The 16985-nt window shown below is 40.3% G+C and overlaps 1 protein-coding gene across 1 annotated transcript in view; it reads left to right on the top strand.

The window, feature by feature from the left end:
- LOC309623504 (uncharacterized protein) overlaps positions 1-16672 on the top strand; it is a gene marked incomplete at its 5' end in the record, with an annotated part of 41818 nt that extends 25146 nt beyond the window's left edge. Inside the window, 3 exons of the mRNA XM_082380452.1 lie at positions 10674-10770; positions 11874-12045; positions 15338-16672. Of these exons, the coding sequence (XP_082236578.1) occupies positions 10674-10770; positions 11874-11918 (142 nt within the window). The 3' untranslated portion in view covers positions 11919-12045; positions 15338-16672. The remainder of the gene's footprint in view (positions 1-10673; positions 10771-11873; positions 12046-15337) is intronic.
- Positions 16673-16985: the final 313 nt, after the last annotated feature.

The raw sequence follows: 16985 nt of genomic DNA, 5'->3' as shown, positions 1-16985 counted from the left end.
ATCACCACAAAGGAGACCATGATGGAGGAGAGGTACTGGCTTGTCAATAGATTTGGGTTTGCAGTTTGGAAACCACTCTGTAAACTCCACAAAAACTGATAATTGTGCTAATAACCTTGGTGTTGATAATCATAATCTGGGTATTCAGATTTACTGGCATGACATTATGCAAATCAGTTAACCTTTCTGAAAATCGAATTCCTCATCTGTGAAGGAGTTGGTTTAGAAGATATTTCCTGGCTTAAATAACCACTGTTGGACAAAGAATCTTATAATTAGTATCTGCAGCTCTTCAGGAGGGAAAAAAATAACTATAATTGATAACTTCAATGAGTAACTTTATTTCTTTGAGTTATGGGATAGTCATGCTTTTTTCAGTCGTCATAGATACTCCCCATCGCCTAAGATTATAAATATATGAGGCTTGAACACACAAAGGAAACTTAGAGATAGTCCACCCCTACTCGAAATTTTATTCTTAAGGGTGGAGAGGCCTTGAATTACAAAGTGACTTGTCTAACTGGTTAATGGTGAAGCCCAAAGGACTAACAAGGCTTCCCAGTTCTCCACACACAGGGCTCTTTTCTCCTATAGGAAAAGGGGTAAATAGGTTTTCTTTCTCATGCCAATTCAGGTTGATTAGTAAGGCCTGGCTGTTTGAGAAAGACTGTGGAACTGAGAGCCAGGTACTATAGAAAAGACTAATGTTATTGATTAGGACCGTTTGCTAGATAAACAGAACAGGGAAGTCACCTATATGTTTGCCACCTCCTCTCAAAGCTATGGTTTACACATGTTCCTTGAGGTTAAACTTTGAATATTTCTTCTGCCTTGCTTTTTAACAACCATCACTCACAATATTAATTAATGTTGTCTAAGGTATTTCACTCTAAGAGACGGCCTATGTCTCAGTGGACCAAACTTGGATTTGGTCATTAGGAAATACGTCATTCTCAGTGCTTGGATCCTCATTGGGTTTTCTTGAGCTGTTTTTCATTTCTGACGCTGCTAAATGTTTTAGACTTCTCCATTAGCATCATGTGGCCTGTCTGACTAGGATTTCAAGCTGCCAGGGCAGGACCACAGCTCTGAGTACAGGCTGGCTGTAGTTTTGTCCCTCATTATAAGACCATGGAATACAGTAGGAGAGGAGCGGCAGATACCTTGTCCTTTGTGGTTCCGACAACTTAAGTGCAATTCTTGGCAGCCTAGTTTTAGACTCTGATATGGGCCTTTTCTCGTATGATGTTGCAGGAAGCTTTCTCTTGCTGCTGACATGTTCTGGCTCCTTGGTTTACTCAGAGGAGTGGTGAAGGAGACATACCTCAAGCCAGGAGCCGCTATGTTGGCCCTTATGCTCTACTTTCTATAACTTTGCAGGATTTTGGAAGAAAATGAGAATATACTCTGGAACTGGAGATACATATACCCACACATAGATTCGTATATATATATATATTTTCACTTCTTCAGGTCTTTGTCCTCATTCCTGTCATCTGGAATTGTTTTGAAAGAAAAACGCATATTACCCTCATAAGGAACTAGAGTTTAACTTCGGAAACTTATAACACATTTATAAAAGACACAAAGTGTTCTCTCTTTTTAGAACTGTTCAAGTGCAAGTCAGATTTGAGTTCAAATGGAATGAAATGCCGGTTTATTTCTGGAAGCAAGTTTAGTTATTTTCTAGTCCAGATTCTTTGTTTTACAGATGAAAAAATGGAAATCCAGGGTCTAGGAGGGTTAAGTGATATGCTCGGTGGTACATTTCAGAAGAAACAGAATAGGAAAAAGAATCCAGAACTTGCCAATTTTTGGTCTCACGCATTTTATCTCACACCGCACTACTGCCTCTGGGTTTAGAATTACAACAGTTTGGTTTCCTTTTAAACTGATGACTTAGGTTTTTGTTAAGGTTTGATTTACAGTTTAGTAAAAATTTAATACTTATGTTCATTTTGGGTTTTAGCAAGTCAATACTATTCTAGAGTTTTATTTTTATTTTCTTTAAGCCTGTAATGGGCATTGAGGTCTCCCTGTGGTCTCTGGACTTCTCTCTCGGCTTTGAAGATTCTGCTGTTCCCTGCTCCATCTCAACTTACGCATATTCTCAACCACAGGGGAGTCTGGAACATGCCAGACATTATGGTGAGGCTGTTACAACGCTCACCCCGGTCTAAAACCTAAGCCACAGGAGACACAGACTTCTGGTTCCGCAGAAAGCAGGTGTTACAGGTAAGGAAGGGAGCATAATGTACAACAGCCAGATTTTAAACAGCTCTGCTCAGATTTCATATTCCCACACTCCCTCTAATTTACAGGCTTCTGTTCACAGGTAGTTTGAAAACCTATCTGTACCAAATTTAAATATTCAGTGACTTGCCTATAACTAATCATACTTGAAATTAAAAAAGCATGTGTGAACAAGCAATAGCACTAACTAGTACTCACAGGGGAATATTCCAGCTATATTACAATGAGACTTTTGGCAGTAAAAGCACTCAAGTACTGTTTCTTAAAATGGAAGGATTAGGTGTTCTTGAGGTAGAAAAGAAAAATCTATTCTTTGCAGATGGAGGGGACAATGAAATGGATTCACTAGCAGAGTCACTTTTATGGAAATTTGGATCTGTACTGTGAAATTTTAGTGTTTAAACAAGATCAGAGGCCTTGTAGGATGATTTTTTAACATGCTGGATTAGAAACACCAGACAGAATTGATTCCCAGTAAAATGGAAAACGTCCTGAATTAAAAAGGGGCCTCAAAAAAAAAAAAAAAAGGAGCCTCACTTGGTAACACTTAATTTTCTAACATGAGTGCTCCAAACTCTTAATAACTATTTTAAAACACTTGATAATTTCAGGTAAGATAAATTTTACGTAAGAATAAAAATGGACAGCGCATATGAATTTGGTGAGACTGAGCATACAATGTGGATTTGCCTTGGAAACTTGGGCAGTTTTTGAGATTATTGAAGTTGAGCGTCTGTTGCAAGATAGCTAAGTGAACTCTCCCAAAGCATTTCCTGGAAGCATTTGCCCAACAAGTAATCTTCAAACAAACGAACAAACATACATACCCACCATTCCTCTATTCCGTGTAATATAATCCATGGACCAACAAGACTAAGCTTATTTTCTACTTGTACAGTTTTTGGGTGGTGCTGCTTTTCCTAACCTTCTCACCATCTGTCAAGACATAACTTTCATTACTCTCCAGCATCACTTTTAACAGCATCATCTTTCTTTTCGTCCTTTCTCCTTCCCTCCCTCCCTCCTCCTCTCCCCCTTTGCTTTTCTTCCCTGCCTCCTTTTTCTTTCTTTAAAAGGAATCTCTTTTGACCTGTGTTTTCCTCAAGGGTTCAATTGTTTTTATATTTCTCTCCCTCATAATACAGTCTTTGGGGATTTAAAAATACGACATAAGTAGAATCTTCTGTGATTTCTCAGCAGAAGGGAAGGTATGGTTTGTATTACTTTCTCTCATAGGATTCTTTATGGGGTAAATATTTCCAGATGCCCCAAATCTCTTTGTTACGTTTACTATAAGAACCAACAACTCTTCCTTTTCCTGTACGGTGACATGATTGGGTCCTGGGATGGCTCCCACTCGTATCGCTATGAAAACAGAAGTTTCATAAACCAGAGATGAGTTACTTCAACTCAGTTTAATTCAATAAACAGTTATTGAACATTTACTGTGTCCAGGATACCATTGGCCATGGTGAATGATACACGATCCCTCCTATCAAGAAATTTGCAATCTAGTATGGGAGAAACTATGCAAATAAATGTCCAACCATAAGATGACTGCTGCGGTCTAGTAACAAGCAAAGATTTAGGAACTCAGTAGGTAAGCAAAATAAGTCGAATAGTAAAGATGAGGCTCTTTTGTTTGTCAGTATTTTACTTTAGCTCTGTATAGTTTTGAGATATGAAATGGTGTCATTTTACTTTACAGTTCTTGTTACTTTATAATCATTACCACGACTTTGTAGTCATAGCTCATGGGTAAGTTGCTTCACTTATGTGAATGTTATGGAGAGGTACTATGCTTCCGGTAGAGTCTTCTTCAGAAAGAGATTTATTGATTTGAGTTTATAACACTGAATTATGGTGTGATAATACGTTTTACTTCAACTCGAAGATAGCTACTTTATCGATCCCGTGGGTAAACCCTTACTCTAGATCTGGGCGGTGAGCCCTCTCAGGATCAGCTGTCACACAGCAAGAGATAAGACTTCCTGGATCAGTTTTCTAAAGTGACAGGTTTATTCCCTGGTCAGGACAGAAGATACTGTTTTTAACGAACAGGCTAGACTTCTCTGTGTGCGTATTTGTTCCATGTGTTTCGGGGTGAGGATGGGGTTGAGGAGTCTACTCTGTTTTTATGGGGCATGAATCTGGCTTAAAAATGACAGAGCCCTTTAACAGGGAAATTGCAGCTGGAAGACACCAGCAACTAAGTAGATCTGGGACCTGAGAAACTGTGCCTCCCTGGAGCTATCCAGGGTACTGAACCACTTCTCCTTATGTTGCCTTCTAACCCCGCGAAACAAACATTCAGACATTTAAAAATATCTAGCTTTTTTTTTTTTTTTCTGACTAGAGAAATTCTTTAACCTGTATATTTCTGATAACTGTTCTTGCTCTAGTCTTGGCCAGCTGTAGCAGTTCACCTCTTGTGTCTTTTATTCACTAAACAAATATTTAGGTATAACCTTCTCTGCGTTGGGCACTTTTCTCCTGGTTAAATTACTCAGATTGAATATGATTATTTTTGCCTTTTTGTGAAATTTGGGTTAAAGAAACAAATTTTATGGGATGCCTAAAGGATCTCAGGTTTTCAAGTGTCGTTTGAAGAACCTGGTTTCTGGTCCAAAGGTTGTGTTTGTTTACGTTTGTTTACAGTACTTAGAATAGCCCTTGGCATAAAATAGGCAGCACAGAAATTTTATTCCGCTGATGATCAGATTTATTTTGTGGAATTTTTTTAAAAATAAATTTATTTTATGTATTTATTTTTGGCTGCGTTGGGTCTTTGTTGCTGTGCGCGGGCTTTCTCTAGTTGTGGCGAGCGGGGGCTACTCTTCCTTGTGATGCACGGACTTCTCACTGCGGTAGCTTCTCTTGTTGTGGAGCACGGGCTCTAGGCGCATGGGCTTCAGTAGTTGTGGCACCTGGGCTCAGTAGTTGTGGCTCGTGGGCTCTAGAACGCAGGCTCAGTAGTTGTGGCGCACGACCTTAGTTGCTCCGCAGCATGTGGGATCTTCCTGGACCAGGGCTCGAACCTGTGTCCCCTGCATTGGCAGGTGGATTCTTAACCACTGCACCACCAGGGAAGTCCCATTTGTGGAATATTTTTCTATACCATGTTACAAGGAACATATTTCTTTTCAACCTGAAGGTAAAATTCTTTGAAGAAAAATTTTGCTCTAAGTGCTCTAGATGCAACATGCACATAATCCTGATGAATGTAGACTAAGCATTTTGGGACACTGTCATATACATTAGGACCAAAGTACAGGCTGACTGGAAAGAAAGGGACCAGAAACTTCCAGCTCAGACTTTTCTACTTATGTATTTTCTCAACCATCTTTTCATTCTATTTTATTCATACTAGTCTATTCTGTATTCAGGTAAACAACCACCACCTGTTCACCCCCTCTCCTCCAAAAGAGGAAAAAAAGAATTTTTCCTTTGATGACAGCAACACATGACCCAGGAAGGTGGAGTATATTCTAAACTGTCCTTTTGTAATTCCTTGTTCTAAGCATCTGGCAAGACAAATTGGTCTTGACTTCCCTGGAAATGTTGGTTTCTTTCAATGAGTATAAGGGGTACAGAATCAACAGTGTTCCTAGTGTTCTCAAGACCAGTTATTGTATGGGTCAGTAAGGCTAAACCCTTCACCCCCAACCTGGTGTTAATTTAATGTTATTCTCAGTAAATATCTGAGACAGACTGAATTTGAGCAGAATATAAAGTATCTGGCTGAAATTGAATCAGGTTCAGTGTTCTAACATAGCGATTTGCCACTACCCACATCTATTTCTGTGGTATGCCTTTTTTTTTTTTTTTTTTTTTTTACAACATGTACATTTAGAAACTTGGTAAGGTCCAAACTGTATCATAATTGACTTGAAAATGTCAGTTTCTTGGGATTGCCAAACTCAAACACTTTTCTTGGTATCTCAGTGAGAAATCAAATTTGAGGTTGAAGAGTATTGACCAGTAAGCTTCTTTTCTAGAGATTGTTACTCTACCTTTGGTCATGGACCAAGTTTAATTATTCCTATTGCTTTTATTTCTCTTTCCTTAGGGAAGTGATAGGCACTTGTTTAGTCACCGGAAGTTGTGAGAATTTGTGGACCTCAGCAAAGACCCAATAGACCTATGCAACAGTATTGTTTTCCTACTTATTACCCAGACCCAGTTTGTTTTAAAATCTATTTACTGATTCCACCTGAGTTGCATGACTTAGTTGTAATATAATCTCTTGATTTCTTGAATTATCTCCAGACTGGACTTCATGATTGATTTCTTTTTCGCCTTTGACTTATTCAGATGGAAATAGGTTAAACAAACAGAAAAACTTGATTATTATTCAAAGGCTGAAGGATTCCTTCATTACTTCCCTCCATTTCCTTGGGAATCAATACCATTGGCTGTTTTCTTTTAGTTAGCATAGTTTTGCTTGCTTAATATAATTAATATAGTAATTTAAGAGTTATATATAGGGCTTCCCTGGTGGCGCTGTGGTTGAGAATCTGCCTGCCAATGCAGGGGACACGGGTTCGAGCCCTGCTCTGGGAAGATCCCACATGCCGCGGAGCAACTGGGCCCGTGAGCCACAACTACTGAGCCTGCGTGTCTGGAGCCTGTGCTCCGCAACGAGAGAGGCCGCGACAGTGAGAGACCCGCGCACCGCGATGAAGAGTGGCCCCCGCTCGCCGCAACTAGAGAAAGCCCTCGCACAGAAACGAAGACCCAACACAGCCATAAATAAATAAGTAAGTAAATAAATAAATTTAAAAAAGAAAAAAAAAAAAAAGAGTTATATATACGTGATCTGACTTAACCTTCCAATTCTATGGTGTAATATTACTACTGTCATTTTATGTGTGAGAAAGGTAATGTTCAGGGGGAGTTAAGGAATTTCTAATGACCATAAAATTAGGAGTCAGGACTGAAGATTCAGACCCAGCTCTCTCCGACATTAGGCCCACATAAAGTGCCATGTCAGAATATAGAAATGGTTATTAACTGAGGAAATAGGAAATATTTTGATGTTTTTAGGGAAATTCAAAACATTGTAGAATAAAAAGCTGGACATGATTTTATTGGCAGTTTTATCGCGATGGCTTAAAAGAAATGAAGTTGTTCCTGAAGGTACCTAGTTTATTGTCGTGAAATATATTTGCTTTGCCTCATGCTGTATTTTGTAACATTTGGTCCTGGTAGGGTTTATTTGTGCGTGTAGTTTAATATAAAGATCTCAATTTTAACAAATACTGGGAACTCTTCGGAGAAAAAGCCAAAACAGATGTGTTTTTACTCAGTAGTTTTTGTTTAGGTCTGAACCTTTGATAGGAATTTGTTCCACAAATGTGGTTATTACAGAAGATGAAGAAAGCCAAGCTGAACACAAAGTTAGATGACTTGTCTATTTAATTTTAGGTGATACTTGCCGAATGTCTTGAGAAAATATTTTTTCAGCTTGTTTCAGAATTAGAATAGACTCTGTTGACATTTTATGCAAGCATATATCTGTTATTCCTTTTTAGAAATTCGAAGTAAATTCTTCTTATAAAAATAATACACAATCAATAATACACGACCATTTTCTATGAGGAAATTTTCAAATGAAAAAACATTAATCTCTAAACATCCGTAACACCAACCAGTTAATATGTTAGTATGTTTCATTTGGTTTTTGACACACGCAAGTGCACACAAAACTTAACATATAATTATGTAATTTTGTGTTCCAGTTTTCTACTTAATTAATAGCATTGTCTTATTTTGCATTTCTGTGACTTCCAGGGAGATATAATCTACTTTATTGGCCAGTTCTATCTAATTTGGGGTTCTCTGCTTGTGTGTATGGTGTATGTGTGTGTATAATTTAATATATATATGTGGGTGTGTATATATACACATATGTATAATTCGTTTTCTTGTTTTAGAAAAAGATGCATTGTATTCCTTTTAATACATCACAACTTTACCCATTTTATTGGGAAGACTTTGCACATATTAAAATCTGATATATTAGGACTAATCAAGAAGAGGTCAGTGTGACTAAGATGCTTTTTAAATGTTTTTTTGTATTGTATATAGCAACTGGAGCTGCTTTCCCAACAGAAATTTGAAGTGATGCCGAACCTGTGCTAATGAATAGATATAATTAATTGGAAAACTTCATCTGTTTTCCTACAGTGTCTTAAAGACTTGAAAATAATCCCTCAGTAATTTAATCATATCTCCTAGTTTTCTCCTTTAATGGTATTACCTAGCAATATTTTTTCTTTATTTTAAGATCATCTTCAGCCTAATCCAGATAGCCCTATTAAATTATCGTATCAAAAACCAACGATAATTTTCTATACCTTTTATTTTCATAGGGAAATATTTTGAGATCCACCAGTGTGATTAAAAAATAGAGCAGGTGGAAGTGGGGCAAGGGTGGGAATTGACATCTGATGCAAGAGCCAAGGAGGAAACCATTGTTTTTACTCTGGTCAGGTGATATCATGCTAGCCTTACATTTCTAAAATTTGAGTATCTTTGGAATTATATTCAACTGCAGCAGTTTAAGTTGTAAATGCTTTAATGTTTTCAAGGCATGTCTTTTAGTGACTAAACTTTTCTAGTGCATTTATTTCAGTAAGGTTGAGGGGATTTCTATTGGATGATCTTCTCCAAATGAGATAAATATTCTAATGGTAACTGTCCTCCTGGAACACATATCTCTTGTTATTAAAAGTTTTCTAAGAGTACTGATGAATTTAAATGACTCACAGTAGCACAATAGGCATTTGAGTTAACCTGATTTTTAGCAACAACTTTTTTTTTACTGTGAAACTTCTTATTCCAAGATGTTGGGGGAAAAGGGGAAAAACTACAAAGAAAAACATAAAATTTAAATGAACTGCCACTACTTAGATAAATCAGGGTCAACATTTTTTTTTTTTAAACATCTTTATTGAAGTATAATTGCTTTACAATGGTGTGTTAGTTTCTGCTTTATAACAAAGTGAATCAGTTATACATATACATATGTTCCCATATCTCTTCCCTCTTGTATCTCCCTCCCTCCCACCCTCCCTATCCCCCGCCTCCAGGTGTTCACAAAGCACCGAGCTGATCTCCCTGTGCTATGCGGCTGCTTCCCACTAGCTATCTATTTTACATTTGGTAGTGTATATATGTCCATGCCACTCTCTCACCCTGTCACATCTTACCCTTCCCTCTCCCCATATCCTCAAGTCCATTCTCTAGTAGGTCTGTGTCTTTATTCCCGTCTTGCCACTAGGTTCTTCATGACCTTTTTTTTTTTTTCCCTTAGATTCCATATATATGTGTTAGCATACTGTATTTGTTTTTCTCTTTCTGACTTACTTCACTCAGTATGACAGACTCTAACTCCATCCACCTCACTACAAATACCTCCATTTCATTTCTTTTTATGGCTGAGTAATATTCCATTGTATATATATGCCACATCTTCTTTATCCATTCATCCGATGATGGACACTTAGGTTGCTTCCATGTCCTGCCTACTGTAAATAGAGCTGCAATGAACATTTTGGTACATGACTCTTTTTGACCTATGGTTTTCTCAGGGTATATGCCCAGTAGTGGGATTGCTGGGTCGTATGGTAGTCCTATTTTTAGTTTTTTAAGGAACCTCCATACTGTTCTCCATAGTGGCTGTATTAATTTACATTCCCACCAACAGTGCAAGAGCGTTCCCTTTTCTCCACATCGTCTCCAGCATTTATTGTTTCTAGATATTTTCATGATGGCCATTCTGACTGGTGTGAGATGATATCTCATTGTAGTTTTGATTTGCATTTCTCTAATGATTAATGATGTTGAGCATTCTTTCATGTGTCTGTTGGCAATCTGTATATCTTCTTTGGAGAAATGTCTATTTAGGTCTTCTGCCCATCTTTGGATTGGGTTGTTTGTTTTTTTGTTATTAAGCTGCATGAGCTGCTTGTAAATCTTGGAGATTAATCCTTTGTCAGTTGCTTGATTTGCAAATATTTTCTCCCATTCTGAGGGTTGTCTTTTGGTCTTGTTTATGGTTTCCTTTGCTGTGCAAAAGCTTTGAAGTTTCATTAGGTCCCATTTGTTTATTTGTGTTTTTATTTCCATTTCTCTAGGAGCTGGGTCAAAAAGGATCTTGCTGTGATTTATGTCATAGAGTGTTCTGCCTATGTTTTCCTCTAAGAGTTTGAAGGCATGGGAGAGACTTAAGTTACCCACAAGAAGATCCAAAGAATCATAGGTCTGAGAGTTTTTTAAGTGGGTATACTTGAGGATGTTTATAAGCTGAAAGAAAGTAGCCAGCAGAGGAAGGGTGTGAAGATCTAGGAGAGGAAATGATTGTTCATTTGTTTTCAAAAAGCTGAATACTTATCGTGTGCCTGGCCTTTTTCTAGGATCTGGGGTTCACACCATCTGTTATCTCTTCTGCAAGGACAGTTCAACTCATCCCCTGGTGAAGAGAAGTCAGATTATTCTTTGCATCCAATGCAGGTGTAGGAACTGTTCTGTACCTCTGAAGGGACTTTACTTAACCAGAGTAATAAGTTAGAAATCAAAAGAAATTAGAGCTGAAAGGACCTTAAAGGCCACTGTACTTAATTTTGCCTAATATTTTACATTGAATGTAAGAAAAGTTTATTGCAGAGCCCGTTCTCTTCAGAGTTCCTTCAGTGAACTTTATGTCTTCAATCCAGTGGGTCTAGCTCGTAGATTTTGGCCTCCTCCTCAATTTGCTTCTTCATCCATATTACATTTTGCCTGGACTATGGCAGAAGCTCCTGGGTGGTTTCGCGGCCCCTGGGCTCAGTTCCTCTAAGTTCATCTGCCTACTCGGGTTGAGTGATCTTCTAACATAAAAAGATACGCTTAAAATAATGCTGCTAATGGCTTGCCCACACAGAGTTAGTGCATACTAGCCGCCCAGCGTGTGCTCTGCACAGAGGCGTGTAGTCTGAACTGTGCTCGGCCAAGCCTCCTGGGGCTCTTTGGCCCTGAGGAAGGGGAGCTTTTTGGGATCACTCCCTTTATCTAATCGGTCCTTCAGCAGCGGGGCACCTTTTTCTAATCAGCGGAGGCACCCTTACTCAGCCAGTGGTAACCCCAGGCCTCATCACCTGTGGGATACAAGCCATGCTGTCTCCCAGGCTTGCTTCCGCCAACATCTCTATTTTCCTTTCTGTCTGTTCTCACACTTGGACCCCTGGCCTTTAGTCATCCCCACCTGCAGTATTTACAGTGCCCAGCAGGTGTCAGGCTTGAGTGTCTTTGCACAGGTGCTCCCTCTGCAGTTAATGCACCTCCTACTCCACCTCTGCATAGCCTCAGCTTTTTAGATTCTGCTTCAGGGTTATCATGAAGCTGTCACTTAGATATAACATTTTGCCTCCAAGGAACCTCTGTGCATAAAGGTTATGCTTCTTTATCTCATGTGATTCAAATTTTCATGTCCCTCCTTAATGCAGGCTTTAAGGGCAGGAGTCGTTTCTTATCCTTAGCACAGAGCAGATGCTTTTTATTTTTTTTTTTTAAGGTGCTTTTTAATGATGATAAAATGTATGGTTTAAATCACTCATTTTACAATAATTTTGCTTTAGGTTGTGACAGAAATAAAGTTTACAGAAGTCGTGTTCCTGCGATAAGAAATAAAGATGTGACCTTCCAGTTGTGTAAAGCTCTTAAATGCTGTGTGAGTGCGTCGGGTGCGCTAAGGAACCTGGAGCTAAATGGGCTAGTTCTGAGAGAGAGAGACTTAACTATGTTAACAAGGTAAGCCTTCATTGTATCCTGCCAACATTTGATAGTTGCTTTTGGGGCAAGCTAAACCAATAAAAGTTTAAACTTTTTCTCTCCATTAAAGGGATTGAATAAATTGGCCACTTTATCAGCACCTCATGCCTGTCACATTAATGGCTGAACTAGAAAATCAGAAGGATCAGCACAGGTTTTATTTTCTTAATCCTTACCTCAGGGTGGAGAAAGGTCAATCCCGAACTGAATCCCAAGTTTAGACCAGGAAGCCCTCGGGTTCCTTATAGTATCTCAGAAATATGGGAAAGTAGAAAGGAACAATAAAGTGTAGGGCAGATTAGCCTCATTTTCCTGTGAAGCTTGAGGAGAGGGAGGGAGGAGGTGGATGACCATGGGCAGTTGGGCAGGTTGTGCACTGTACAGCACCATAAATGTAGAACGTTTGCATATATTATTATGACAGCCTTCTGACAGATGGAAATGGTGTCTTGAGGAAGTACCTTTTTCTGTTTCTCTTAGAGAAGTGCTTCTCAATGGGAGTGATTTTGTCCCCTGGGGGATATTTGGCAATATCTGGAGACACTTTTGGTTGTCACAAGTAGCTGATGTGTTACTGGCATCTAGTAGGTAAGGACAGGGATGCTGCTAAACATCCTACAGCGCACATGGCAGTCACACACAACAAAGAAACAAAGTCACACATTGCCTAGCTCAAAATGTCACTAGAGCCGGGGCTGAGAAACCCGGGTCTAGAGGATGAAGGTGAACCTCCCTGTCTCTGGTATCTTTTCCCTGCTTGTTCTGGAGAAATGACAGCTGGAGAGGGAGTGAACCATTTCTGACTCTGCATCCAATATGCTCCAGCAGCCTGTAGTACATCATGTACTCATAGGGCCAGTGTGCCTGGAGGAACCCAAGGCTACCTGATGGCAGAGCTGTGGATCAGGGTGACAGCCAACATGGGAAAAGCCTTCCTGCCTCCAGGCCCTCGGTTCACCAGGCCCAGGTGTCTCTTCCTTCCATCCATGGGCCTCTGAGATGAACCAGCTTTCCTTGTCCCTCCTAAGCTTCCCAGGTTGTGAGTCCTTGCCTCTCAAGAGTGGGGCACAGTATCCTCAGGTTTGCTTTCCACGCTGCCTCCTGAACCAGTTTTGGAAGGTTTGTGGATGATCAGTTGGGGGATAACAGGTAGAAAATTGAGACAAAACGGTGAACTCCGAGACTGGTGACTGGGTTCAAATTCCAGCTTTTCCACATGTCAGATGTATGGCCTTAGGCAATTCACTGAACATCTCTGTGCCTCAGTTTTCTTGTCTGTAAGATGGGGGTGAGAACAACAGTGCCCACTTCATAGGGCTATGGTGAGGATCGAGTTAGTATTTGGCATGTATTTGGCATGTAGCAAACAACATGTAAGCGGTAGGTGTTCCAGGCCTCATTCCACGTTAATTTTTGGTATCTGTATGAGTTTGCTAGGGCTGTCATAACAAAACACCACAGTCTGGGTAGCTTAAACAACAGAAATTTATTTCTCACCGTTCTGGAGGCTGGAAGTCCAAGGTCAAGTTGTCAGCAGGGTTGGTTTCCTCTGAGGCTCCTGAGGGAAGAGCCTGCTCCAGCCTCTCTCCTTGGCTTGCAGAGCGCCGCCTTCTCCCTGTGTCCTCACGGGGCTTTCACCCTCTGGGCAGGCCTGGTGTCTCTCTGTGTGTCTAATCTGCATTCCTTATAAGGACACCAGTCAGATTGGACTGGGATCCACCCTAATGGCCTCATTTTAACTTAATTACTCTTTAAAGGCCTGATCTCCCAATACAGTCACATGCTGAGGTACTGGGGTTTAGGGCTTCATCCTGTGAATTCCGTGGTGGACACAACTCAGCCCATGACACCTGACAAGGACCTGGTAACAACACCAACATGGTTCTAACCATGTTTAACTGTGATACCAGATGCAAAAAAAAAAGCCAGGACAGACCTTGAGGCCATTACTCTAAGTGAAATTAGAGAAAGACAAATACTGTATGATCTCACGTATACGAATCGAAGAAAACTGAGCTTATAGAAACAGAGAACAGTTTAGTGGTTGCCAGAGGTGGGAGTAGGGGGGATGGGAAAGGTGGTCAAAAGGTACAAACTTGCAGTTATAAGAGAAACAACTCCTGGGGATGTAATGTACATCGTGATGACTATAGTTAAAAATACTGTTTTCTTTTTTTTTTAAACATCTTTATTGGAGTATAATTGCTTTACAATGGTGTGTTAGTTTCTGCTGTATAACAAAGTGAATCAGCTATACATATACCTATATCCCCATATCTCCTCCCTCTTGCATCTCCCTCCCACCCTCCCTATCCCACCCCTCTAGGTGGACACAAAGCACCGAACAATACTGTTTTTTAATTTGAAAGTTGCTAAGAGTATAGATCTTAAAAGTTCTCATCACAAGAAAAAAATTGTAACTATGTGAGGCGGTAAATGTTAACTAAACTTATTGTGGAAATTATTTTGCAATTTATACACATATCAAATTACTATGTTGTACACCTGAAATTAATATAAAATTATATGACAATTATATCTCAGTAAAATGGGGGGAAAAAAAGGAATCCAATATCTCAGGTATAAAGCCTCCCTCCTCCTTCCCTCTCACATTCTCGGGAAGACCTCAGGCCCGGGCCTTACACCTGCCTTGAGTATATTCCTATTAACTGTGTCAGTAAATGGTAGGTGCTTCCCTTCCACACCTTCCTTTGCTCGTCATTGGAGAATATGCTAGAGCGACACTAGAAGAGTGATCACATATCTCCGATTTTTGTGGACAATCATGGTTTCAAAAATTCTGTCCTCTTGTCCACCTAAGAACACTGGTATTTTTCATACTACAGGTTCCAAAATGTGGTTCAGAAATCATGGTCACGGTGCCTGCCATGCCAGGATGGCAACTTGGAGGGCTGGGGAGGGCGTGGCAGGTGGCAGGTGGGGAAAGCCGGCAGCCAGAAGGAGGAGAGGACAAAGAAAAAGACCCAGGAAATTCGTATCTCTAGAACAAATTCCCAAATAGTAAGAGTTTACTGTAGCAGCAAGTCCTAGCCTCTAGTTTACTGCTAAATCTAGTCCTCAAGGAGCACAGCAGTCAGAACATTTAATACAAAATTTCCTAGCTCTAAAACGGAAATATTAATACCTGCTTGTTGTGTTTGGAAGTTATTTCAAAAAGTAACGCTAATATCAATAAAGCCCTTTATAAAAGAGCTAAAGGAACTCTGTAAGTATTACTTTTGTTTGTTTGTTTTTCCATCACTCTTCATAGCTGCCAAGCAGTAACGGCTGTCTTTGTACTGAATCCCGGAAGTGTCTCTGTATCCTGGAAGTATTGCAATGATCGTCTTCACACCTGCAAAATATTCCTGCACCGTGTACGCAAATGATTATGGCTCCGCTCTCGGGCCTCATCTGGGAGCTACTGCATGTGAGGATCAAATTGATACACATTAGGGCATCCTCAGCGGTCTTTGGCAAAGGCCTATAGATTACCTCGCTATCCAATTTGTTAACTGGACAGCAGAGCCTGAGTGGAAAGAACAATGCGCTCGTCAGTTGGGAGAAGCTCCTCCAGGTGTCAACAGATACAAGCAAGGCAATCTCACTGTGCAGGTTGATTAGAACTGGGTTTGTATTTTGGACAATAAACTCTACTTATGATAGTCTCCCAGTCACTAAGTATCTCTGCTGTAAGAGAAAACTGGGGCTATTAACTTCTCCAGATAGAACCCGAGGGAAAAGTGATCATTTGTTTTCTAAGCAGAAGGGAAGGTTCTGCTCAATAAAGATCAGTTAAACATCTCTGTTAAAAGACTGCTTGGAGCTGGTGCCAAAGGAAATTCCACTGTATTAACCCGTGCTCCCTCCAACCCTCCCCACCTCTGTAGCTTGCGCTGGGGAAAATTGTAAGAGGACGCTGGCTATTGTAAGCTTTATAAGGTGACAGTCGCTCTCACATCCGTGGCTGAATGATCTTTGATGTTGAGTGACTTTTCCTGCATTTAGCAGGGGTATTCCCAGAGGATGGCAGGCAAATCAAACGCTCCTCTGAATTCAGCTGAGCATCAATCATCCTCATGAGGGAGTAAAAAAAAGAATATAACAATAGGTACCGGGAAAAATGATATGGTGGTCTGAGCTAGTAATTCCCAGGATGCAGGAAGAGTTTTGGGGGCCCTAGAAAATCCACTGCATAAAGAAAACCCGCCACAATCTCCGCCAGCATCTTATAGTTACCACCTCATTCTTGTCCTTTAAAATACAGTGTGCTTGTCCTCTAAAATACAGTGTGTCTTGTACATTAAAATACAGTGTGCTTCTACTCTCTGGCTTAGACTGCATCCTCTCATGTAAATTCCATCTGTTCTTGCTTGAGGGAGGGCAGACACAACCTTGACTTTATCCTCTTGATGAGAGTGATGTTTCATGGTGTTGGGAGGATTTTCATTGGGTCAATTGCCTGATTGAGACATAGCCTTAGTGAGGTGACAAATAGCAGGCATTAATGTCTCTTTTTTAATGGTATGATGAATGGTCTAAGAGAAGGGTCAGCAAACTGTAGCCAGCCGCCTGTTTTTGTAAATAAATGATTGGACCACAGCCAGACCAGTTCATTCATGAATTTTCTCTGGCTCCTTTTGCGTCGAGTAGTTGTGACAGAGACCTAATGGCCCACAAAGCCAAAGATATTCCCTGGCCCCGGCCACCCCTGATCTAAGACCGTTCCCACAGTCCTCTGATGATAAGAATCACCTGGATCATTTGTTCAAAAGACAATTTCTGGGTCCAGCTTGGAACCCCTGAGTCAGAATCTCCAGGGAAGGGGCTTTGGGAAGGTAGAGTGAACAAGCTTCCCGGGTGATTCTTATCCCCAAGGAACTACTGGTCTCAGGTGTGCCTGCCTACCAGGTAAGGAG

This window comes from Balaenoptera borealis (assembly GCF_965194805.1).
Source record: "Balaenoptera borealis genome assembly, chromosome: 2".
NCBI classification, from domain to species: Eukaryota; Metazoa; Chordata; class Mammalia; order Artiodactyla; family Balaenopteridae; genus Balaenoptera; species Balaenoptera borealis.
This window is presented reverse-complemented; position numbering and strand designations above follow the sequence as displayed.